The sequence below is a fragment of the Emys orbicularis genome, chromosome 1 (assembly GCF_028017835.1).
Source record: "Emys orbicularis isolate rEmyOrb1 chromosome 1, rEmyOrb1.hap1, whole genome shotgun sequence".
Lineage (NCBI taxonomy): Eukaryota > Metazoa > Chordata > Testudines > Emydidae > Emys > Emys orbicularis.
This window is the reverse complement of record NC_088683.1, coordinates 256,507,660-256,533,844: the sequence shown is the minus strand read 5'-3', so window position 1 is coordinate 256,533,844 and position 26,185 is coordinate 256,507,660. Positions and strand designations below refer to the sequence as shown.

At 45.8% G+C, this 26,185-nt stretch overlaps 1 protein-coding gene across 2 annotated transcripts in view; it reads left to right on the top strand.

Annotated features, from left to right (window-relative positions):
• TFDP1 (transcription factor Dp-1) overlaps positions 1-26,185 on the top strand; it is a 123,601-nt gene that overhangs the window by 88,238 nt on the left and 9,178 nt on the right. The window contains exons 8-11 of one of the 2 annotated variants that reach the window (XM_065406634.1): positions 1,571-1,639; positions 3,520-3,671; positions 6,304-6,470; positions 25,487-25,568. In XM_065406634.1, coding sequence (XP_065262706.1) covers positions 1,571-1,639; positions 3,520-3,671; positions 6,304-6,470; positions 25,487-25,568 — 470 coding nt within the window. Of the gene's footprint in view, positions 1-1,570; positions 1,640-3,519; positions 3,672-6,303; positions 6,604-25,486; positions 25,569-26,185 lie in introns of those variants that run through there. The other variant, XM_065406643.1, reaches the window with a different exon arrangement.

The following is a 26,185-nucleotide window of genomic DNA, read 5'->3' as shown; positions in this document are numbered from 1 at the left end:
TTTTTCCTCTAGCGTGGCGCTTTCCGGCCCCTCCGCCCCTCCTCCTCCTCCTCCTCCTCTCACTGGGCAGGCAGCGTGCCACTCAGAATTGGCTCGCATGCCGTCTTTGGCACGCGTGCTGTAGGTTGCCGACCCCTGGTATATACTCACTGGAGGTTCAGTTGTTTTGACACCTGTGATTTCATAACACACAATTTGCTGTAATGAGTAAGGTCTTTGGCTTGAAATAATCTTGCAAATAGCTTTAGTTTAATTGTGTTAGTATGGTAGGGTTACTATTCGTCTGGATTCTGCCGGATATGTCTGGCTTTTTTGAGTTAAAAATAGCGTAAAAATAGGGGAATTTGTAAATGTCCGGATTTCCCCACCATGCAGAGCGCGCGTGGCTGACAGGGCAGCCAGCCGGATCGTGCCACTCGCACGGGGCTCTGACAGACAGAGCCCCTCCTCCACTTCCGCCTCCCCCCCTGCAGCTTGAGACCACTCCCCCCCCCCTGCAGCTTGAGACCACTCCCCCCCCCCTGCAGCTTGAGACCACTCCCCCCCCACCCCCTGCATTCGCAGATCGCCAGCCGGCCGTTTGCCTCGGGCCTCCGGCAGTCTGCGCCTCCCTCCCCTGCCTCCTCCCTCCCCTGCTGCCGAGCACGCTGCTCTGCAGCACTCTGTTCTGAGTGGCACGGTAAGGGGGCCAGGGGGTTGGAGAAGGGGAAGGGAGGTTCTGGAGGGGGCAGTCAAGAGACAGGGAGCAGGGTTGGATGGGTCGGGAGTTCGGCGGGGGCTGTCAGGGGGTGGGGAGTGGTTGGATGGGGCGTGGGAGTCCCTGGTGTCTGTCTGGGGTTGGGGGTGTGGATAAGGGTTGGGGCAGTCAGGGGACAGGTGGGGGTAGGCTCCTAGGGGGCCAGTTAGGATGGGGGGGGGTCTCAGGAAGGGGCAGTCAGGGGACAGGTAGGGGATAGAGTTCTAGGGGGCCAGTTAGGATGGGGGGAAGGTCTCAGGACGGGGCAGTCAGGGGACAAGGAGCAGGGAGGCTTAGGTAGGGGGTGGAGCCCTGGGGGGCAGTCAGGGGCAGGGGTCCCAGGAGGGGGCAGTCAGGGGACAAGGAGTGGGGGGGAGGGTTGGGGGTCCTGAGGGGGGCGGGAAGTGGGAGGGAGTGGAAGGGGCAGGGGCGGGGCTAGGGCAGGACGGGGGCGGGGCTAGGGCGGGGCTAGGGCGGGGCTCCTCCCGTCCTCTTTTTTGATTGTTGAAATATGGTAACCCTATAGTATGGAAATATCTGAATTAAACTGTCAAATCACACCACATGAAATTTTATTTTCACTAGCTTAGATAGTCTCAGGTTCAAAACTTAAATTTATGGAATTTACTATCTTTTTGTATGTGATTTAATATAATGCCAACTCCCTAGTTTTCCAGTTGATATAAAAACTTTTGTTTTTTGAGACCACGCACTAAAAAGCAGTATAAAAATTTATTAAAATTCAGTGGATGGCATTTTTAATGCCAAATGTTTTCATCATAAAATATATTTGAATGAAATACTGTTAAAATAAAACCCCTTTTCTTTCTGAAGGTGGAGAGACAGAGAAGACTTGAAAGAATAAAGCAAAAACAGTCTCAGCTACAAGAACTTATTCTACAGGTACAGTCAAGGTACTCTTGTCTGTAGGGCAAGGTAACTTGTATTTGTATACCAGTTTTCTTACACATATTAAAAACAAAAGATCTAGCAGGAGATTGAAGAATACACACACAATGCGAGTTTAGCACTGTAGCCAAGACTGTTGTGCTGTAGGAGAAGTTGACAAGAACCCAGTGTTCCGTGTTAAATTCCATGGCAGCTTCAAGTGCATTTAAACTAAGGTTTTGTTGACAATGACAATATAAGCTGTACTTTTATTCCTTGAATTTTGACATTCAATTCAGATCTCCGATTTGAAATGTTTCTTAATTTTACAGCTGTTCGCAGATTTGTATATTTTATTTTTAAGGAGTACTGGCATTTTGTTTTCTGTGATTCGTGACCTGAGAATACAGACATGCCACCAAATTTGTCTGCCAAATATATTACACTAGAAAATTAAGTTTTGAGTCCTCATGTTTGGAAAAATAACTTTCGGTATGTGAACCAGTTCCCTGTTGAAACACTACCTCTAAAAGATGTGAGATACATCCCTGTTCATCTAAGTGGAGTAACTCTGAAATGTAATTAGGTGAATTTAAAAGCCAAATTTAAACTTTAATTGCTGATCACTTTAGCAGAAAGATCTAGCTAATGTTCTTCGAGTAGTGTTCCTATGGGTGCTCCACCGCATGTGCAGGCCTAATGGACGCTGCTACCGAAGTTTTCCAATAAGCAGCGCTGGGGCACAAGCACACGTACAGTGGAGCACCCATAGGGACATGTATCTCAAAGAACCATCGTTACTTCACAAGGTGTGTAACTACTACTTCTATTTACTATTGTAGGTGGCAGGAAGGAGGAGTTAGTATGGAGTCTGGTGTGTCAGGAATTGGGAGTTCAAACTCATTTTTCTTAAAGAAGTTTTACCACCACGCCTCCTACGTTGTCAGAAGCCACAACTGCCCCTCAGTAGTGCTTAAAATCTCCAGTTTTCTCCAAACTTTTATGCATTTTTCAGTGCATAATTCTGTGACACCTTTACAAATTAAAATCTGAGGGCATTCTGAACGTGGTTTGTCTTTGTGTGCACTTACAGTTGCAAATATTGTTAGTAGGCATGATCAGGTTTGTAGTGTAGGCATAACTTTAGGCTAAAGGTTCAGAAAGAAAACTGACTATTGCCACAAATGCTGGTGTGGGCTGGTTGGAAAATAGAAGCTTTCTGTGGAAAATTTAGTTTAGTCGAAAATCTAATTTTCTAATGGAAGATTTTCAGCCAGCCCTAGTGTTGGGTTATGGCAGAGTTTCTCAAATTAATTGCACCGCGACCCCCTTCTGACAACAAAAATGACTACATGACCCCAGGAGGGGAGACAGAAGCCTGAGCCCACCAAAGCCCCACCACCCCGGGCAGGGGACCAAAGCCAAAACCTGAGCCCCGTCACCCAGGGCTGAAGCCCCAACAAGTCTAATGCCAGCCCTGGCGACCCCATTACAATGGGGCCGCAACCCACTTTGGGGTCCTGATCCACAGTTTGAGATCTGCTGGGTTATGGTATCCTTGACTTGTGTTCAATGTTTAGTAACATTAAAGACGTGGAGGAACATTTACATGATAAATGTCTGCTTCTTAAGTTTCAAAATATTTTCATTAAAGTAAACTGGTTAATTCCAAATGTATTTTTGTATTTTGTATATTTCAGTAATTTACAAGTTTGGAAAAAGTTGACAGTGTCAAGTTTATAGGACTTAAGTATTTCTTTTAAATACTGAGATTCCTAGTTCTGCTTTAGTTTCTTCAGAGACACCACAAATATATACATTTTAATAAGAGAATAACAAAGAAGGAATAATTGTTGAATATGTGTAGTTTTGTAAGCCACTATTACTTTTTGCAGCAAATTGCCTTCAAGAACCTAGTTCAACGAAATCGTCAAACAGAACAACAGGCAAACCGACCACCGCCTTCCAATTCTGTCATACATCTGCCATTTATCATTGTGAACACCAGCAAGAAGACCGTGATCGATTGTAGTATTTCAAATGACAAGTAGGTTGTTCATGAATTTTTTCATCAGAAGCAGGAAGCCTGCTAAACAATCAGTGGGGCCACTGGACTATCAAGGTGCTAAAGGAACACTCACGGAAGATAAGGTCGTTGCGGAGACGCTAAGTGAATTCTTTGCATCAGTCTTCACTGCAGAGGATGTGAGGGAGATTCCTATACCTGAGCCATTCTTTTTAGGTGACAAATCTGAGGAACTGTCCCAGATTGAGGTGTCAGTAGAGGTGGTTTTGGAACAAATTGATACATTAAAGAGTAATAAGTCACAAGGATCAGATGGTATTCACCCAAGAGTTCTGAAGGAACTCAAATATGAAATTGCAGAACTACTACCTGTGGTATGTAACTTATCATTAAAATCAGCTTCTGTACCAGATAACTGGAGGATAGCTAATGTGATACCAATTTTTAAAAAAGGCTCCAGAGGTGAACCTGGCATTTGCAGGACAGTAAGCCTAACTTCAGTACCAGGCAAATTGGTTGAAACTATGGTAAAGAACATAATTATCAGATACACAGATGAACACAGTTTGCTGGGGAAGAGCCAACACAGCTTTTATAAAGGGAAATCATGCCTCACCAATATGTTAGAATTCTTTGAGGGGGTTAACAAACATGTGGACAAGGGTGATCCAGAGGGAATAGTGTACTTAGGCTTTCAGAAAGCCTGTGACAAGGTCCCTCACCAAAGGCTCTTAAGGAAACTTAGCAGTCATAGGATATGGTCATCTTGTGGATCAGTAACTGGTTAAAAGACAGGAGACAAAGGGTAGGAATAAATGGTCAGTTTTCACAGTGCAGAGAGGTAAATAGTAGAGTCCTCCAAGGAGCTGTACTGGGACTAGTGCTGTTCAACATACTCATAAATGATCTGGAAAAAAAGGTAAATATTGCGGTGGCAGAGTTTACAGATGATAAAAAATTACTCAAGATAGCTAAGTCCAAACCAGACTACAAGGAGTTACAAAGGGATCTCACAAAATAGTGACTGGACAACAAAGTGGCAGATGAAATTCAGTGTTGATAAATACAAAGTAATGCATAGTGGAAAACACAATCCCAACTGTACATACAAAATGATGGGGTCAAAATTAGTTGTTACCACACAAGAAAGAGATCTTGGAGTCATTATGGAGTCTCTGAAAACATCAGCTCAGTCTGCAGTGGCAGTCAAAAAAGTGAACAGTGTTAGGAACCATTAGGAAAGAGAGAGAGAAAATAAGACAGTAAATATCATAATGCCTCTATAAAAATCTGTGCTATGCCAACATCTAGAATATTGTGTGCAGATCTGGTTCCCCCCATCTCAAATAAGATATATTAGAAACTGAAAATGTACAGAGAAGTGCAACAAAAATGATTAGGGTATGGAACAGCTTCCATATGAAAAGAGATTAAAAAGACTGGGACTGTTCAGCTTGGGAAAGAGACTAATGAGGGGAGATGATGGAGGTCCATAAAATCATAAATGGTGTGGAGAAAGTGAATAAGGAAGTGTTATTTGCCCCTTCACATAATGCAAGAACCAGAGTCCCCGATGAAATTAATAGACAGGAGGTATAAAACAAACAAATGGAAGTACTTCTTCATATAACACAGTAAACCTGTGGAACTTGTTGCCAGGGGATGTTTTAAAGGCCAAAACTATAAATGGATTAAAAAAAGAATTAGATAAGTTCATGGATGATAGGTAAGGCTACGTTTTAGTCATGGGTATTTTTAATAAAAGTCATGGACAGGTCATGGGCAATAAACATGGGCGACATCCCTCAGCTCCTAGGCAGAGGCGCAGCCACACAGCTCTGTGCGCTGCCTCCGCCCCAAGCACCAGCTTCTATTGGTCAGGAACCACGGCCAGTGGGAGCTGCGGGGGCGGTACTTGCAGGCAGAGGCAGCACACAAAGCCCCCCTGGCTGCACCTCCACCTAGGAGCTGAAGGATGTCGCCGCTTCCGGGGAGCACCCCCAAGGTAAGTGCCGCCCAGAGCCCTCTCCTATGCCCCAGCTATGAGTCCCCTCCCACACCCAAACTCTCCTGCTGTTGCTGTGAGAGGTGGGTGCAGTGGCCCGAGACTGTCCCAGCAGTGGCCAGTGCAAAAGTCCCAGAAAGTCATCTCCATGACAAACTCGCAGCTTTAATCATAGGTCCATCAATGGCTATTAGCCAAGATGATCAGGGGTGCAACCCCATGCTCTGGGTGTCCATAAACCTCTCATTTTCAGATGCTGGGAGTGGATGACAGGGATCACTTGATGATTGCCCTGTTCTGTTTATTCCCTTTGAAGCATCTGGCATTGGCCACTGTTGAAAGATGGGATACTGAGCTAGATGGACCATTGGTCTGATCTAGTATGGTCATTCTTGTGTTCTTATGGGTCTGCAGCTAAATCTCCTGTTAATGGTTTGGGCAACATGCAACATTTTCATTATTTCTCTCTTATATAGTTAACAAAGGTATGAATTTTGAGACATTGGAATTGCTCACTAGAACAAAATATGAAGGCTACATATGTTGTAATGGCCATGTTTTCATTTTCTTGAAGTACCACACTCTGTTGGAAATGTTTTGGAAAAATTAGTGCAAGTAATTCAAGCTGATTGAATTTCTCGCCTCCAGGTTTGAATATCTATTTAATTTTGACAATACTTTTGAAATTCATGATGATATAGAAGTACTAAAGCGAATGGGAATGGCTTGTGGGCTAGAATCTGGAAGCTGTTCAGCAGAGGACCTAAAAATTGCAAGGAGTTTGGTTCCTAAAGCTCTGGAACCATATGTGACAGGTTAGTTACTCAAAGTAAGATACTTCTGTTGTTTTTCTCTTTGAAATAGGACTTGAGGAAAAACTGGTTGAACTAGAACTCTGACTCCACCCATCTATAAAATGTTTAGTTGGCTAACTTTTCATTAGCCAACAGTGTAGATATTTAACTTATTCTTAAATGTGTATGTTTGTTGTAGTAGGATGTAAGTGGTAAGAACAAGACTGATTTTTTTTCCTTTTTCAAGTGGTTGTCCTTATGTGTACTACACTTCAGGATGCACATGCGCCCAGGTCTGAAGATTTTTCTCTAGCAGGGTCTGTCTGGTCATAGTGTGTGCCCTCACTCTCCTGATCCTCACTTGAGAAGATAAAGGGAGCTGCCGGACTACCGCTGTCTTAATTCTTTCTTCCATTGATGGTTGTGGATGGAGCTTCACAGTTTGTGCCGACTTCTTCAGCTTCTCTTCGTAAATAGTAAAAAAAAAATTCTATAGTGTTACAGCAGAGTGACAGCTGTGCTATATAGTTTAAAGTCTATTTATTCTAGGGGTTCTAAAAGCCCTAGTTAATGAGATTGCCTTGAAATTTGTTATGCTTCGTAGAGGTAGGGGTACAGTCAGTGACTGAAATTTGGGGTCACCTGACCAATGGGTTCCAGAGATACAGCACTAGGGGGGGAAAAACAGCTTGTTTAAAAATTGACACATTCTAAAAATTGACAGTGTTCTTTTGCTCACAAATAGAGATCGAACTAGGGCTCAGATCATTGCACCGGGTACTCAGATGCTCAAAGGTTACCCCCAACAGAATGCATGGCACCCACCACCCTTTTGGGGGAAATCAAATTAAAATGTTACTTGAAAAAGTTTGCTTCTCCAGTTAGGCATGCTAAGGCTCTCATGCCTAATGGTTTATGCTAAACAAGTACAGAGAGAGAGGCTATCTGGAAAACTACCTCTACATAGAATCACAGAAATGTATGAGTGGAAGGGATCTCAATAGGTCATCTAGTCCAGTCCCCTGCACTGAGGCAAGACTAAGAATTATCTAGACCAGTGATGGGCAACCTGCGGCCCGTCAAGGTAATCTGCTGGCGGGCCGCCAGACTGTTTACATTTGCACGGCGCCTGCAGCTCCCAGTGGCCACAATTCGCCGTTCCTGATGAATGAGAGCTGCGGGAAGCGGCGTGGGCCGCAGGTTGCCCATCACTGATCTAGACCATCCCTGACAAGTGTTTGTCTAACCTGTTCTTAAAAACCTCCAATTAGGGAGATTGTGGAATCTCCATAAATAATTTGTTCCAATGTTTAACTACCCTTACCGTTAAGAAGTTTTTTGTAATGTCTAACCTAAATCTCCCTTGCTGCAATTTGAGCCCATTACCTCTCGTCCTGTGCTCAGTGTATAAGGAGAACAATTTATTACCCTCATCTTCATAACAACCTATTACCTACTTGAAGACTGTTATGTCACCACTCAGTCTTCCCTTCTCCAGGCTAAACAAACCTTTTTTTTCTTCCCCTCAATCTTTCCTCATAGGTCTCATTTTCTAAACCTTTAATCACTTTTTTTTTTACTCTACTCTCAGCTTCCTCCATTTTGTCTACATCTTTCCCGCAGTGTGGTGCCCAGAACTGGACACAATACTCCAGTTGAGGCCTTATCAGTGCTGAGTAGAGTAAAATAATTACTTTTTATCTTGCTTCCAAGACTCCTGCTAATACAGCCCGGAATGTTTACTTTTTGGGAGCAGTATTATATTGCTGACTCATTTAGTTTGTGATCCACAATAAACCCCAGATCCTTTTCTGCAGTACTCCTTCACAGGCAGTCATTTCCCATTTTGTATTTGTGCAGTTAATTATTCCTTCATAAGTGTAGTACCTTGCATTTGTCCTTACTGAATTTCATCCTATTTATTTCATACCATTTCTCCAGTTTGTTGAGATCATTTTGAATTTTAATCCTGTCCTCCAACCCCTCCCAGCTTGGTATCATCGCCAAACTTATAAGTGTACTCTGTATGGTGGTATTCAAATCATTTATAAAGATCTTGAATTGAACAGACCCAGGACGGATCCCTGTGGGACAACATACAATATGCCTTCCAGCTTGATTGAGAACCATTGATAACTACTCTGAGTACACTTTTCCATCCAGCTGTGCACCCATCTTATGGTAGGTTTGTCTAGGCTGTATTTCCCTAGTTTGTTTATGAGAAGGTCATGTGAGACTGTATCAGAAGCCTTACTAAAGTAGAGAGATGTCCCATCTACTGCTTCCCCCCCCCCCCCCCCCATCCACAAGGCTTGTTACCCTGTCAAAGAAGGATGTTAGATTGGTTTGACATGATTTATTCTTGACAAATCCATATTTACTATTTCTTCTCATCTTCTTATCTTGTAGGTGCTTACAAATTGATTGTTTTCTTCATTATCTTTCTGGGTACCAAAGTTAAGCTGATTAGTCTGTAGTTCTATGGGTTGTCCTTATTTACCTTTTATAGATAGGTATTATATTTGCCCCTTTTCAGTCCTCTGGAATCTCTTTTGTCCATCACTAGTTCTCAAAGATAATCACTAGCAGCTTAGAGATCTTTCTCCAGCCAGTTCCTTAAGTATTCTAGGATGTATTTCATCAGGCCCTGCTGACTTGAAGACATCTAACTTGTCTAAGTAATTCTTTACTTGTTCTTTCTCTATTTTAACCTCAGATCCTACCCAATTTACATTGATGTTCATTATGGTAGTCGTCCAATCACTGCTAACCTTTTTGTTGAAAACTGAAACAAAAAAGGCATTATTTTTTCCCCCAGCCATTGCTGTGTTTTTCTGTGACTGTCTTTCACTCCTCATAGAGTAATGGGCCTACCGTGTCCTTGGTATTCCTCTTGCTTCTAATGTATTTGTAAAATGTTTTCTTGTTACCCTTTGTCCCTAGCTAATTTAATCTCATTCTGTGCCTTGGCCTTTCTAATTTTGTGCCTACATGCTTAGTTGTTGTTGTTTTTATATTCATCCTTAATAATTTGACCTAATTTCCAGTTTTTGTATGACTCTTGAGTTTCAGGTCATTGAAGATCTCCTGGTTTAAGCCAAAGTTGTCTCTCACTATACTTCATCTTTCCTACACGCTGGAATAGTTTGCTCTTGTTCCCTTAATAATGTCTCTGTAAAAAAACCCGCTAATTCTCCTGAACTGTGTTTTCCCATTAGACTTGCTTCCAACAGGATCTTACCTACCAATTCTGAGTTTGCTAAAATCTGCTGTCTTTATTCTGCTGTTTTCCCTCGTACCATTTCTTAGAATCATGAACTCATCATTTCTTGGTCACTTTCACCGAAGCTGCCTTCCACCTTCAAATCTGCAATCAGTTACTCCCTGTTTGTCAGGATCAGATCTATGACAGCCTCTCCCTTGGTCGCTTTCTCCACCTTCTGTAATAAAAAGTTATCTCCAGTGCATTCCAAGAACATGTTGGATAATCTGTGTCCTGTTGTGTTGTTTTCCCAACAGGTGTCTGGGTAGTTGAAGTCCCCCATCATCATCAAGTCCTGTGCTTTGGATGATTGTTAGTTGTTTTAAAAAGGGCTTATCCACCTTTTTTTTTTTTTTTTTTTTTCTGGTTAGGTGGTCTACAGTGGACTCCTACCAGGACATCACTCTTGTTTTTTACCCCTTTTATCCTTACCCAGAGACTTTCAACAGGTTTGTCTCCCACTTCTATCTTGACCTCAGTGCAAGTGTATACATTTTTGATATACAAAGCAACACCACCTCCTTTTTTTCCCATGCTTGTCTTTACTGAACAAGCTGTACCTTTCTATACCAATGTTCCAGTTATGTGAATTATCCCACCAAATCTCTGATGCTAATTATGTTGTAAGTGATTATTCACTTAATATTTCTAGTTCTTCCTGTTTATTTCCCCTCACATCATAGGATTTAGGTGGCTCCAAGGGTATGATGATGATATTGAATCTGAGCATCGTGTCAGGCACTGAGAGTTCAAATCCAACTCAGGGCAGACATTTGAAATTTAAAAAGCCCCAGACATACTGCTCCAATCTTTCCTTGTCAAGGGGGGAATTTTGTTTTGGGGAAATGAAATCTGAGTACAGCTGAATATTTGAAGGCACTGAAACTATTTTTTAAAAAGAAAATAAACTACAATGAGCAAATGCTTGCTGGGGGAGGGGAGGGTGACTAACAGTGGAAAAGTATGTGGGAATAGGAGAAGAGGGATTGGAGGATCAGGTGATGAGGGGACGGGGGAGGGAAGTGGTAGGACATTGATATGGGGGGTGAGTGAGGTGCCTGTTAGCTCCACAGTCCCCTTCCAGGTGTGTACCACAATCTGGGAGCCCCCAGGCCATCTACAGGTGTGTTATGACTCCCCCTCCCCCTTTCCTGCCCCTTTATGTGAGCCAGGTTTTAGAAGGGGCTCACCTATTGGGCCGTGGGTCTGAGCCCTTCTTCCTCCCGCTATCTGAGCTGAAATCTGAGGTTCCTGGTCCCTGGGAATGTCTCAGCCCTGTTCTCTGCCCCACTGTGTGTGCCAGGCTCTGGGTGGGCCCTACCATGTATTGTGACCTTCTCCCTCCCCCCCCCCAATGTGAGCCAGGTTCCAAGGAGGCATGCCTTTCTAGTAGCTTCCAAGCCCCTCCCCCACATATGAGCCAGAATCTAGCTTCCAAGCCCTTCCCCTCTGGGTGGTGAGCTTACAATAGGCATGTTTGGAGCAGGCACCAAAAACACACTGCTGAGATTGGTGTGAAGTGCTGAGAACGGGTATGCTTGACACATCAGAAACTCTCCAGCTCTGGGAAGCGGGGAAACACAACTCCCATGCCACATGAATATGCCAGTTCACAGGTGTCAGGGTTGTGTTCTCTTTCATCTGAGAACATCTCATTAAGCTGAATAGGCTACTTAACATCTCCCTGAGCCCTTTAAGCTGATGATGAATGTGTAGAGCCCCTCCCTTCCATTCTCCCTCTAATTTTATAATGGAGGGCAGCTCTGCTCTACCTAAGGCTTTGTCTACCCTGCCACTTTACAGCACTGCAACTTTCTCACTTAGGGGTGTGAAAAAACACCCCCCTGAGTACTGCAAGTTTCAGCGCTGTAAAGTGGCAGTGTAGATAGTGCACCAGTGCTGAGAGTCACTCCCCTCGTGGGGGTGGGGTTTTTTTTACAGCGCTGGGAGAGCTCTCTCCCAGCACTGGTGCCACAACTACACAGCCATGTTAAAGTGCTGCCACGGCAGCGCTTTAACGTTGCTAGTGAAGACATACCCTAAGATAGAGAAGTCCTTCCTGTTAAAAGAATGACTGTTTTTAAAGCACTAAAATATATGTGCAAGCATGGCATGTCTTAAATTGCTTATGCTTCATGGGCATAGGTGCTGACTTCCCTTCTTCCCTGTGGGTGCTCGACTCCCCCCTGTCCCCGACCCCACCCCCATTCCAACCCCTTCCCCAAAGTCCCTGCCCCAGCTCTGTCCCCTCTATTCCAATTCTTTCCCCAGATCCCGGCCCCGCCTCTTCCTTGCCTCCTCCCCTGAGCGTGCCACATTCCTGCTCCTCCCCCTCCCTCCCGAAGCATGCTAACGCTGCCAAACAGCTGTTTGGCGGCGGCTGGGAGGTAGGCGGAGGAGCAGGGACGCGGTGCGCTCAGGGGAGGAGGAGGTGGGGCGCGGGTGAGGGGAGCTCGGCTGCCAGTGGGTGCAGAGCACCCATTAATTTTTTCCCCGTGGGAGCGCCAATGCTCATGGGAGTTGAGAGTAGGGTTAGTGATCCAAATGTGGGGTCATTTGAGCAAGGGGTTCCTGAGATATAGCCTCTCCCCCAACCCCTAGCATTCCATTAAGCTCACAGGTTCTAGCAACTTTGAAGTTTGAAACCCACTGTGGGCAGAGGTCTGGGCATGAACTGTTAAGGGTTTATTTTGGAGAAATGTGATCTGAGTGTACAGAAGAGTATTCAGAAGGCTCTGAAACTATTTTTGAAAAAATAAATTATACTTCTTCAAGGTATGTCCCTGTGGGTGCTCCACTTTGAGTGTCTTGGCACCCTGCACTTGTAATCTGAGATTTGTAGTAGCAGTGTCCTGGTTGTCCGCAGATGCGCAGCAGCCATCTCCAAGTGGCTCCTTGGTGTGCGCAGCCAACCATCCCCCAGTTCCTTCTTTACTGCCTTTAGCTTGTCGGAGCAACAGCAGTGCCTCTCTAACTTCAGATAGCTTAATATTTTCTGTTTTTCCCAAATTTTACCTTTCCCTCACCCTGCTGCCCCGGCAGTTCCCCAGCTTGAAAAACAAGAGAAAAATAATGGGCTTATCCTGTTTCACTCTCCAAAACAAGTACTCTCTGAGGCATGCCCGGCTCTCCTGGCTTTAAATTATGCCTGACCTGCAGACTTTCGATACCTATTTCTGATGGCCACGCACAGTGTGTCTCCTGCGTCGGTGAGACACACATTGCTCAAAAGTGTCCACATTGCAAGAAATTAACTGCTTGGACAAGGAAGGCCAGGGATCTTCAGCTTAAACTCCTGATTATGGAGAAATCTCTCAAGCCAGCCTCCGACCCTGAGTTCAGGATGCCTCCTGGCCAGCGGTCGCCAGCAGCAGCGTCTGACAGGGTTCTACCTCTAAAACGGCTGCTAACCAGCCTGCTCCCAAAAAGGCTACTAAAAAGCGGTCTCACTCCTCCTCCTCGCCCCCCCCCCCCCCCCAAAACAAGATTTGCCGAAAAGAAAGTGATCTTCCAGTGGAAAATCTGCCACAGTACCGAGAGCCTCGGACCACGAGGCATCAGGAATGTCCAGTACCAAGATTTCCAGATGAGCTATGGACCCGGTGCGGCCAAGGTATGCGCCCTAAAGCAAAACGTCCCAGCTCGGCACCGATGGAGCCGAAGCAAACCTCGTCACCGAGTAGTGCTGTGGCGCCACCTGCTACACCTGCACAACACAGCAAATGATCGACACTGACAGCTCGTGCTCTAATTCCTAGTCAGAGCATGCTGCCGACACCAGGAACTCCTCTATTCGGTACCGATGGTACCTCAGCGAGGCCGGGACCAAGCAGAATGACCACTCCTGGTGGCTCAGCACCTCCCCTCTCCAGTGATGAGGAAGAGGATGAGGGAGGCATATACACCCCTTGCCACTCCTCCCTTAAACCTGGACCCTCTCATCACCAACCACCTGCGGAACTGTGTGGCTGGCAGACTCAACAGTGGCTACTGCCTCCTATTTCTTTTCCACCAAATTGGCCTTACTGGGATCCATGGGCTATTTATAGGGCCCAGAACCTCAGGCTTTCCAACCCACCAAGATCCAGAACAACACAGTCGCCTTCACCAATGGACCCAGCACTCTCTGAGGCACAGTATTAAGAGACTGAAGAGCCTGAGGATGCACCTGAAGGTGATACACTGCCGCCCACATATTTTGTCTTCATCTCTGGACGAAACAATAACGCCCCCACCACCCATGGTGGGAGATTATTTTCCAGGATCTCTTTAAAAGGGTAGCCGAATCCCTGGATATTTCATTATCAGAACTACCAGAGACCCAACATAGTCACAGACATACTTCAGGCATCCTCAACAGCAAAGATAGAGCTGACTATTAATGCTGCCATAATGGACTCTGCAAAAACAATGTCAGACCCCACCAGCGCAATAGCCCCTCCCTCTTGCAGGACAAAAAATATTATGTGCCAGCTAAAGGGGCTGAGTTTCTATTTACCCACCCCACACCAAATTTGCTTGTGGTAGAGATGGTCAATCAAAGGGGAAAACAACATCAGTCCAAAACCACCCCTTATGATAAGGAGAGGAAAAGACTGGACCTTTTCAGGCAGAAAGCCTATTCTTCCGCTACGCTACAATTCCACATAGCAAACTACTCGGCCCTGCTGGCCAAAAACACACAACCTCTTTTCTAAAATGTCAACCTTTTGTTGACCATCTACCAGATGACAAGCAAACATTTCTGAAGGGGGTCTCATCGCCAGGACAGCTCTCCAGTCCTCCCTTGGCTCTGTAGACACGGCAGCACGATCCATCTCAATATCTGTAGTCATGCGCCGGGCATCCTGGCTCCACTTCTCCGGGCTCCCAAGGGAGGTTCAATCCACCGCCGAGGACCTGCCCTTTGAGGGCCAAAAATTGTTTGCAGAAAGCACCAATGTGTCCTTACACACTTTAAAAGACTCCTGAGCCACCTTGAAAATTCTGGGCATCTATGTACCTGCAAACAAAAAGAAACAAGGCAGGTTTTACAACCAAAGATTCCGGCTGCCCCATACTCCTAGCCTCAAAGACACTACGACCAAGATGAAAGCAGAGACAGACGAGATGCCGGCAGAACCAAGATCAATCTTCCACGTCTCACCCATCCACCTCCAGACAGTCATTTTGAAGGTGTGGTTGAGGGCATGAGACCTCTTTACTTTGGGAACTAGATCCGGTCTCCAAACCATTCGGAGACCACCTGTCATCCTATTACCCAGCCTGGAATAACATCACTATGGACAAATGGGTGCTGGAAATCATCCAGAAGGCTTACTCCATCCGCTTTATTTCTATTCCACCTATCCACCCCCCCTTCCCCGTCCCTCTTCAGGGACCCCTCTCATGAACACCTGTTACAGCAGGAAGTAAACCATCTTGTTCTATTAGGTGCCATCGAACCCATACCAGCTCAACACATAGGGAGAGGGTTTTACTCCCATTACTTTCTTACTCAGAAAAAGATTGGCAGGTGGAGACCTATCCTGGACTTATGAAAGCTCAACAAATTCGTGAGAACAGAACGGTTCAAAATGGTGACTATCTACAATAATTCTGGCATTAGAGAAAGGAGATCGGCTCGCGGCCCTCGACCTTCAAGACGCTTATTTTCACATTCCTTAGGGTGAATCTCAGGAATCTTCTGTGTGCCAGGTGAATGGTAATCAGCATTTCCAATACAGAGTGCTAACCTTCAGCTTGTCAACCGCCCCAAGAGTCTTTTCCAAAGTTTCTAGCTGTCGTTGCAGTTCACCTCCGCAGACAGTGATTTTTTCCATACATAGGCAACTTTTCTACAAGCAACAGCGCAACAGGCAGCACTGAACGCCACTCACACCACGATAACCTGGTTCACGCACCTTGGGTTACAAATAAATAATCCGATATCCACAATGGTTCTTGCCCAACAATTAGAATTTATAGGAGCTCACCTCAGCTGTCTCGCAGCAATAGCGAGGTTCCCCCACACTGTTTCCTCACCTTAATCCATCTAATCGCAACAGTGATGGACAGTCCACAAATATCCACCTGAACATGCTTACAACTCTTGGAGCACGTGGCTGCAACAACGTTTGTTGTAAAATATGACAGGCTTCACATGAGAGACCTACAAGCCTGGCTCCAAACTGTCTTTTATACCACACAGACATTCTCTCAACACACTGCTCATGATGCCCCGCAGGGCAAAGGACTCGCTTACATGGTGGGCACAACCACAGAATATTTGTTCAGGTTTCCCCTTTCAACAGAAAGATCCAACCATAACGATCACGACAGATGCTTCCCTTGTGGGTTGGGGGGCACACTTATACGACAATACCATCCAGGGTCCCCAGCAGGGTCCAATCTCGACATCAATATACTGGAGCTAAGGGCAGTCCGAAATGCATGTCAGCATTTTTTCTTCCCTTGATTCAGAACAAAACCATCCAGATTGTCACAGACAATATAGCATGCATGTTCTATATAAACTGCCAAGGGGGGAGCTCAGTCATATCCCCTCTGTACAGAGTCAATACATCTCTGAAACTGGTGCATCACCAATAACATAGACATTTTGGCGTCCTGTGTACCAAGATGTCAGAACACAACAGCGGACCAACTAAGCAGAGACTTCTCTCCAACACATGAGTGGGAGATAGATACTGGAACCCTAATAACCATATTCCAGCTATGGGGGTTCCCCACTATAGACCTATTTGCAACAGCTCGGAATACCAAATGCCCACAATACTACTCCTGAGCCGGGCTGGGACACCACTCCCTGGGAGACGCTCTCCTTGTAAAGTGGGAAGCCCCACTGTTGTATGCATTCCCTCTGATCCCACTACTGGGTCGGGTCATTCACAAGATCAAAAACAGGACAAATCCAGGGTCACTTACATTGCACCCACATGGCCCAGGCAAACATGATTCCTGTACCTGAGACAGATGGCAGTGGAACCACCCCGAATTCTTCCTGTAGTACATCACCTGCTGACATAGGATGCTGGATGTGTCTGCCATCCTCACCTTGCAGTACTTCGTCTCAAGGCCTGCTACTCCGTGGCTAATGGGGGCCGAGAAGGACTGTTCCAAGGAAGTGAAAGACATACTATTGAACAGCCATAGACTGAGCACAAGAAAGACATACATATATACATAAGTGGAAACAATTCTGCACTTGGTGCCAGGACAAACAAATTGTTCCACAGTCGTCCCCATTACCCAGAATCCTTGATTACATATTAACACTTAAGAAATTGGGTCTATTCACCAGCTCACTCAGAAGGCATCTCTCTGCCATCACCTCCTTCCATGGCAAGGTGGACAGAGTCACTGTCTTCACTCATCCCTTGACCCCCATGTGGAATCTCAGCTTTGTGCTCTACAGTCTCATGGGCAAATTGTTTGAACCCCTCGCAACTTGTTCCTCGTTGCACTTGTCTGTGAAGATGGCCTTCCTCATTTCTATCATGTCAGCAAGACGAGTGGGAGAAGTAGGTGTCCTAATGGCACACCCACCTTATACTATTTTCTTTACGGACAAAGTGGTCCTAAGGCCGAACCCTAAGTGATTGGGGTGCAAGAGTAGTTGGTAATAGGGGATGAGGGGTTTTGGGTCTGCAGCGAAGGATGGGGGTATTATGGGAAGGGGAGTAAATAGAAAATGTGTGCTGGGGCGGGAAGAAGGGGGTTGGGGAACTAGGGTAAGAGGGAAGGTAATAGGGATTAGGAAGAACTGGAGAGGTTGAAGAATGTGAGGGATATCTGAAGAATTTGGCAATTTAAGAGTGAGAAGGCCCTGTCAGCCCTAAATTTTCCCATTCCCATGTGTGTGCTGGGATCTGGTGGAGCCCTACCCCTCTGCGGGGGTCTGAGTCCCTCTCCTGCTCATTGTGTGTTCTGGAATCTGGGGGGACCCTGTTCTTCTTGGAGTATCTAAAATCCTTTTTCCTGTCCTTTCATGTGAGCTGGCATCTGAGATGGAGGGAATGAAGGTAACACAAATTTAAACATCTGAAATTTAGAAAATGAACAGTGAAGATGCATATTGCCCCTGTGTGGGACGGGAGGCTGGCCTGTGTGTGTGTGGGGGGGGCATTTGGAGGAGGGGCTGTCTGGGTGCCTTGGATCATGGCTGGGGAAGCCTGGCTGAAGCAGGGAGCGAGGGGACCATCTCAGTGTGTAGCTCAGGCTACATAACCAAGATAGTGTGCAACCTTCCAGGATTCTGCTGCCTGTAATATGTGTACCCAGCAGCATAGGGCAGGAGACCGCAAGGATCAGCATTTTACATGTGAATGGCTTCTGCATTGCCATCTAATGTCTTAATGGGAAGTGAAGGGGAGGGGGAGCTGGAAACGTTGGCAGGGGAGATACATGTTGTGGGGAATGGTGGGCTAGGGGAGAGAGAGACACCACTTTTCTCTCACACACTTAAGGTTACTGTAACAACCATATACTAAAACGATCAAGGTTTTGGCACGTACACCACAGATAAGCTTTCTCTCACCAGCCCTGTTAGTAGCTACACATTTGCAAACATTTCAAAGTATGACCATTATCCCTACTCTACTGGAGGGGTGGAGGAGCACTGAGGAATCACACAGGAGTTGAGTGGACAGTGGAAAGACCACTGACCTGAAACTCTTCCTAGCTCTGCCACTGTCCTGCTGAGTGACCTTGGGTAAGTCACTCTCACCTCTCTATGCCTCAGTTTCCAATCTGTAATATGGGGATAGTGATGGAAAGTTCTTTATCTATTGCTTAAAAGCACTATATAGAAGCTAGGTCTTTTATTAACTATCCCCAGTAGCATATCAACTGCAAACCTAGGTGAGAACTACAGCTGTCTAAGTGACCACTAACTCTACCAACAAACATTTATCTCTTGTTCAAAAAATTAGGAAATTACTTTGTTAATGCAGTACTTTGTACTTTGTTAATGCAGAGTTCAGCTAATACAAATACATCCCAATCTAGTACAAGATAAGATGGCCTGACAAAACAATGAATAAGAATGTTTTGTCCAAGATACCAGGAATAAAGGACAGTAACAAACAGATGTCATGAAATACATAAGGTGGTGTGTTAGTTGTTTATGTATGTATGTCTTAATCTATAAATGATGGGCTACTTCACCTTAATTCTTTGTGTGGCTTGGAGGACAGCAGAAATTCTCACTGCTGACTGAGCTGTTTCTTGCAATAGGGCACTCGTGTTAGCATACCTGTAATCACAGATCCAAGGGGGCTAGGACTGTGCCTTGATGACAGTAAACCTGGCCTTTGCCACTAAATCGTGCCTATGTTCTTTCATTATAAGTAACATGGAAGTTTGCTGAATAAGCAGGCTCCATTATCTGCTGCTAATAATAATCAAGGACAGACGCTCTGGACAGATTGAACAGTGTTACTAAGGCAATGATGTTCTGGTCTTCAGCGTTTAACAACACCAGGTGACACTATTGAAGCTGCTGAACCAGCTATCTGTGCAGAGGTGGACAGTGCACTAAAAGAACACACACACACACAAGCCAACTGACAACTCCCATTCTGCCTTTTCACTGTAATGGACAGGTGCTTCTTGTCCTTGTCCTTTGCTCAAACACGGAGCTAACTACCCCAACAAAATACCACACTTGTAACATTTAATAACCATTTCATACCCATTTACAACCCCTTCACACTTGCACACAGAATATTACCTAAACCTATAATTTCCACTACCCACTATTAAATCCACAGATTGCTGTCTCATCCACCTCAACGCTGGCATCCATGGCAAGAAGACCCTGCTACTGACACAATCTACACAATTCTCTGTTGAAATGATATAGATTGGAAGCTCAAGGTACACTTGCAATTCTTTTGTTTGATAACATACATGGGAGACAGACCCAGATCTCCTATCATAATCACAGCTCTTCCAAGCTGCTCCAACTTACTCCTTTACCATTTGATGCAGCTATAACCTAGTGAATGCAGCTGGAGTGCATGCACAGATGATTCCGAGTGACTATTGCCAGCTAAATGCCTTTTGCAATTTAGTTAGGTAGGAGATAGTTTTAGGGGTACACTTCCATTTTGGACCCACACCTTTCCTCATGGGCAAGAAGTGATCTCTGTACGAACCCCCCAACCCCCAACAATCAAACGAAAAAATCAGTTTGTTCTTGCTGCAGTTGTGGGAGAGTAGCCAAGGATCCCCAGCTTTAAAAGCTGCATCAAGTGCCACAAACCCTTCCTGCTCAGATTACCACACTTATCTACTGCCTGGAGGAAACCCACATCCCTTCCAGGTGCAGTGTGCAGGATGTTCCTGAGTAGGACCAAACAGTTGAGAGGAGTTTCAACTCTCAGCTTCCTCATGGAGAAGTCCACAAAGGCAGGAACAACACCTGTACATCATCCTGAAGAAGGTAGGAGTGGCACCTCTTTTTGGTCCCAGGTGATTCTATGATCTTCAGTGCCAAGAGACTTCAGAAAGTAAAGCCAGGACAGATGGGGGAAGGGAGATAAGTGTTCCCACAAGGACAAGAGGGAAGTTTTCAGCTTCAGGCCCTCTAAGAAGAGGCAGAAATCCCCATACTGTACTGAATCATTGGGAACTTCATACTCTGGAGTGGAACTGTCCAGTACTTGAAAGAACTGGACCATGACTTCTTTGAAGGACGAGACAGCTGTACTTCCAGTGCTGGGATTGGTACTCGACACCAAAATCTGTCATGTCAACACTGCCAGGTCTGGCGCCCCTGTTGGTGACTTGGCTTACAGAAACAACTCCGTTTGACTCCAGCTTGTTTCTCGACTCCAAGTGACATCTTTGTGCTCCAAGAACTGGATTCATCATTACTTTCCAACCCCAGTGCCCAGTATTGAGACTTCAGCCAGTACTGAACTCCCTGCGGTACCTCTCTCTGTCCCTGTCTTCGAGTAGGGACCAGACTGTTGCTGGTACCATGGAGTGGAGGCAGATTATCACCATCTTCTTCAGCACTGAGGGTTCACCCACTGAATCCAGGCCTCAAATTCTTGGTGTTGGAAGAGCATTATGGCAGACACCCATCCCTGGGCTATATACACACCAAGGGGTCCTTGCGTGATTTGAGCCTAAGTGGAATATTGGGAGTCTCCAGGGTATCTCACCACTCCCATTTGAGAGAGTACTCTCCCTACTTCTCCTGTTACTCAGCACCATGGCCTTGCACCAAGGAGGTATGATATCCTACAATAACAATATTGGGGAGCTCCAGGGAGGAGGAAGAGCATCCTCAGCTTCTTTAAGATATGTAACTATTTAATTACAGGAGTTACGTAAGAAGGTGCCAGACTCACTAGAAACTCCACTAAAAGAGGTCCAGGAAGCCCCGTCCAGACTGCTGGACATCCTTCATAGGTCTAAGTAGAGTGGTGCTTCCTATTAAGGAGACAATCCTTGAATCCACCAAGATACTTTGGTAGGTGTCTGCTCTGGTTCTACTAGTAAGTAGGGTCAAAAGTGGTATTTCATACCTGTGAAAAGGTTGGAGTACCTATTCTGTCTCCCACCTCCCAACTCAATGGTGGTGTTCAGCAGCCACTGAGTGTAGCAGACAGAAAGAAGCCAGGTCTACACTGAATGGGAAAGAAGCAAAGAGACTTGACCTCTCTGGGAGACAGGTGTATTCCCTGGCCTCTCTGCAGTTTTGCATCTCAAACTGTCAAAGGTTGATGGCCAAGTACAATTTTGCCATGTATGACAAATTAGCTGTCTTCGCTGATAAGGTGCCTCAGGCTGTTTAGAGGCCTGTTCCAGGCCCTGACTGACAAGGAAAAGCAGGTGACAAGATCGGCCCTTCAGACAGCCTAAGACATGGCAGCTAGGTCTATGCGATTACTATGGTAATGAAATGCTCATCATGGCTCACCTTGGGAATCCTGAAGGAAGTACAAACAGGTGGAGGACCTTCCATTTGAGCATGATCAGCTGTTCAGTGTGAAGTTGGATGAGTCTCTTCACTCATTGAAAGACTCCCAAGCTACACTTTGATCATGGGGTATTTACACATCTGCAATTAAAGGAAAACCCAGTAAGCTGCAGTTTAAACAACCAGTCCCACCAGCTTTTTCTCACCAGCAACAGTATCAACTGCCATGCAATCATCAAAGGATGCATAGAAGGGTGCCCATGGACAATCTTTCTTTTCTTTTCTTTTCTTTTCTTTTCTTTTCTTTTCTTTTCTTTTTACAATCTTTTCCAGCCAGCACTTTGATGGGACCTCTTGAGAGCTGTGCATCAACTGTCTCACCACACCTGATAAACACTTCTGGTATTTCTCCTCCCTTTGCAGGCCGACTTGCCAACTTCCTGTCTGCCTGGACGCAAATCACAATGGACAGATGGATGCTAGAAGTCATCTCTTCAGGATACACCATCCGGTTCTGGGTGCCATTCAGTTTCCCCACCTCCAACGAAAATTTTGATCATGGGTGCATCCCACTTAGTTTGGGGAGCGCTTGTGGAAGAGCAGGTTGCTTAAGGGAAGTATCAGGAGTCTATGCTTCACATCATGTTGAAAATGAGAGGAGTCAGACTGGCCTGCAAGCAATTCCTCCCTCACATCCGTGGCAAGTCAGTCCAGGTGTTGTTGGACAGCATAATGGCAGTTTATTATATCAACAAGCAGAGAGAAGCAGCTCTGGTGCAGTCTCATGCAGATTACCCTGACTGACATCCATTTGTCTGGCATCCAGAACACTCTGAACTACTCTTAAAGCAAACATTTCTCCACAGAATGAGATTGGGATCACTGTACGGGGAGCTGCTCCCCCATCCGTCCAACCCCTGTGCATCTGGACCTCCTATACCCAGACGCCCCTGCCAAGCCTCACCCAGAACACCCTTAGTCCTCCATACCTGAACCCCACCCCATTGAACCTCAGCCCCTCCAATTGGAGCCCCATGCACCCAGACTCCCTGCCTCCAGACTCCCACCCCTGCACCCAGATGACCCCCACTCAGCTCCCTGCACTTAAACCCCCACCCGCTGCACCACCCTGAGCCCCCACATCCAGACCCCATGCCACTGACCCCCAATTAGCTGCACCCTGACCCCCACTCCCCCAGCACACAGACCCCCACACAGACCCCTCCACTGAGCCCCAACCACTTTCACCTGGAAGCCCCTGCAGAGTCCCATTGCTCCTGCACCGGGAACTCCCCCCCCCCCCCCCCCCATGAGAGTCTCCGTGCATTCAGATCCCCCCACACACACCTAGATTCCCTACTGAGCTGCCTGCAGAATCCTCTCACCTCACACCTGGATCCCCCCCACACTGAGCCCCACCACACTTGGATCCTGCTTGGTTGAGCCTGCCTGCCCCACACCTGGTGCGCCTGGCGCAGAGGATCAGGGCCCCAGGGTGTTTCTGGGGCAGCCCAAGGCCTTGTGTTGTGTCAGGGTAGGGTGCAGCCTCACCACTGAGTCCTTGTCTCTAGGGTGAGGGGGGTGAGGAGGCTGCAGGGTGATCTCCCATCTTTGTGCAGCTAGGGGCCTGTGCTCCCCACTGCCATGCTGGAGCCTCTGCATTTATTTATTGAGACATAAAATTTTGCAGAATTTTAAAATATTGAGCTCAGAATGTTTAATTTTTTGGCGCGGAATGCCCTCGGGAGTAATCTCTCTACGAAGGTAGCATTTTTGGTCACTATCATGTCGGCCAGAAAAATTGGGGAGTTAAGGGTGCTCATGGCAGATCTCCTTTATACAATCTTCCACAAAGATATGGTAACCATGAAACTTCATCCAAAGGTTGTCCCAAAGGTGTATTCTATGGGAATTAATAGACATTAACCAAAGTATTGACTTACTGGTGTGCTATCCTAAACATCAGTCTAGCAGGGAACTGGTGTGTCACTCACTGGATGTGCATAGGTCTCTTACCTTTTAGCTGTAAAGGACTACATCATTTCGAAAGTCTCTTAGGCTCTTTATATCACTTGCAGAATGAATGAAAGGAGAGGCCATTTCCTCCCAGGGGCTGTCAAAATGGATTTTGGGATGCATCCTACTCTGCTACATGATGAACAGTGTCCCTTTGAAGGCAGTGTAAGAGCACATTTGACTAACGCTCAGAAAACGTTGGTAGCGTCCCTTAGAGACATCCTATTACTGATGTCTGCAGAGCAGCAACTTGGAGTTCCATACGCTATGCACTGGTGCAAGTAGCTGCTTGTGGTGCTTCTTTGGGCAGCCAGTTCTGCAATCTGTTGCATTATATTGCCCCATGCACCCTCCTCATTGAGAGAGACACTGCTTGTGAATAATGTGGAGTACCCTATGCATAGGGACAATCACTCAAAGAATATGGGTTACTCATCTTGTAGTAACTTGAGTTCTTCAAGATGTGTAGTCCTTATGTGTAATGTACTACTCAACCTTCGCCTTCGCTGCCTGGTTTCCCCCAGTGTGAATAGCAGTAGAGAAGGAACTAAGAGGGCAGTGGTCCAGCACCGCCCTTTATCCCCTCAGTGAGGAGAGCGAGGGCACATGCACACACCAGACAGGCACTGCTTGGGCAAAATCTCCAGTCCTGGGCTCATGGAGCGCATGTGCAACCTGAAGTGCACTACATATAGGGACAACACATCTCGAGGAATTAAAGTGACCACAACATGAGTAACTCATCCTTTTAATTTTATTAATGATAATTTTTGTTGTGGAGGAAAACTTAAGGCAATATTCAGTTGATTCAATTACAAATGGGAAACATCTGGTAACTGCAAATGTCATTACTGGTTGATTATTTTTTGTTGCCATGATTGTTACTTCTACCATCTGAGAAGGAAAAAAAGTCTCAATGTGTAGCATTCAAATAGGAAGTATGTTAATGCATTTTGGAGTCTGATAGTTCTCTGCAGCTCTTTGATTTCCTTCTCCCTTATCCCCACTAATGGTGCCATTTTGGGTGTGGTGCTTGAGGAAATGTCTGTGTGAGTGAATGTATTTTTCAGAGTTGGAAGACCTCTTTTCCGCTTTCTCTCTCTCCTCCCCCCAACCCCAAGCTGCAATCAGAGGGGATATTTTGATTGTTTATGGAATTATATTAATTTTAGACATCTGCTTGGGCATAATTTTAAAGCCTGCCTGAATTTGACTAGACCACAGCCAATCTGAACCCTAGCCCAAGTGTGCTGAGTTGTTTTCATACCTGATCCAAATACTAATAGTCGGCTCTGTCGGGTTTGTGTCAGATTGCAAAGGTCTATTCACCAACCCAGACTCCATTTTCTTTACTTTGTTTCCTTCAGTGGAACTGGGAGGACAAATTACCCACCCTGCTCCAGCCCAGTGAGTCAGTTCCCCACTCCTTTGGGCCACTGCCTCATCCTTCCGTCACCTCCTGCGCATAGGGCTGGTGTGGTGACAGCTGAATGCCCCATTCCAGCCAGCCACCATCACTTCACTGCTAGGTCTGTGCTGTGGAGTGAGTGTGCTAACAAGTCTCCGCATTTCTTATTCTGCAGTGTACAAATGCAAGAAGGTTCCAGTGTTGGGCAGGAGTGGGGTATACAACCATCACTGCACCAAAGCCACAAGCAGGAGGAGGTGATGAGAGACTACCGGACCTGAGCCCAAAAGTGTCAGGCTGTCTTCAATTCAACCCGAACCCAACACTTGTAGTCAAGTCCCATTGAGTTTGAGTCAGGTGTTTGTATGTGGTATTGTTGAATGTATTTTAGAAGTATATACTTTTTTGTTTTACAGAAATGGCTCAGGGATCAATCAGCAGTGTATATGTAACAACATCATCAGGTTCCACTTCAGAGGTCACTAGATTTTCTGCCAGGTAAGTTAATACATAAATTAGCTTTAGCCTGTATTCCATGAGCTGTTGTGTCTCTAGTTCTGCTTCAGCTACATGGTAAACCTGGTGTATCAGATTTTTTTTTTTTAAGGTAATTCTGAGAGAGGTATTATTTTTGCTATAATTACTGGTATTTCTTACCAGTGCCCATCTACCTCTTGGTGAGCAAATGGACCATCACTTGAAGTAGTACGGCAGCTACCTCCTTTTGACATCTTCATATAAGTGAATTGTGGTTAATATATGATGAGCTAAGCAGTAACCTGTCACAAAACGGGGAAATAAATTAGCTAGACTAGGATTAGTATAGAATAGTTTAGGTTTTAAGTTTAGAGAAGGACTATTTTTGCGTCACAAAGATACTATCTGGGCAGGATTCTCGTTTGGTCATGGCTCCCTAGCACGAGGTAGGAAGAACTTAATTTCTTTGCTCATTGACAGCAACAGTAGTGGGCAGTTACCCTCTTTATGCACCACTGTAGACATTTACCCGCTCTGAGCTTGCCCATTCCCCCTCTCTTTCTTGCTCATGTTATGGGTATTAGCTTAGTTTTTGCTGCCTCTTGCAGCAAACATGCTATATTTAAGACACCTGTGCA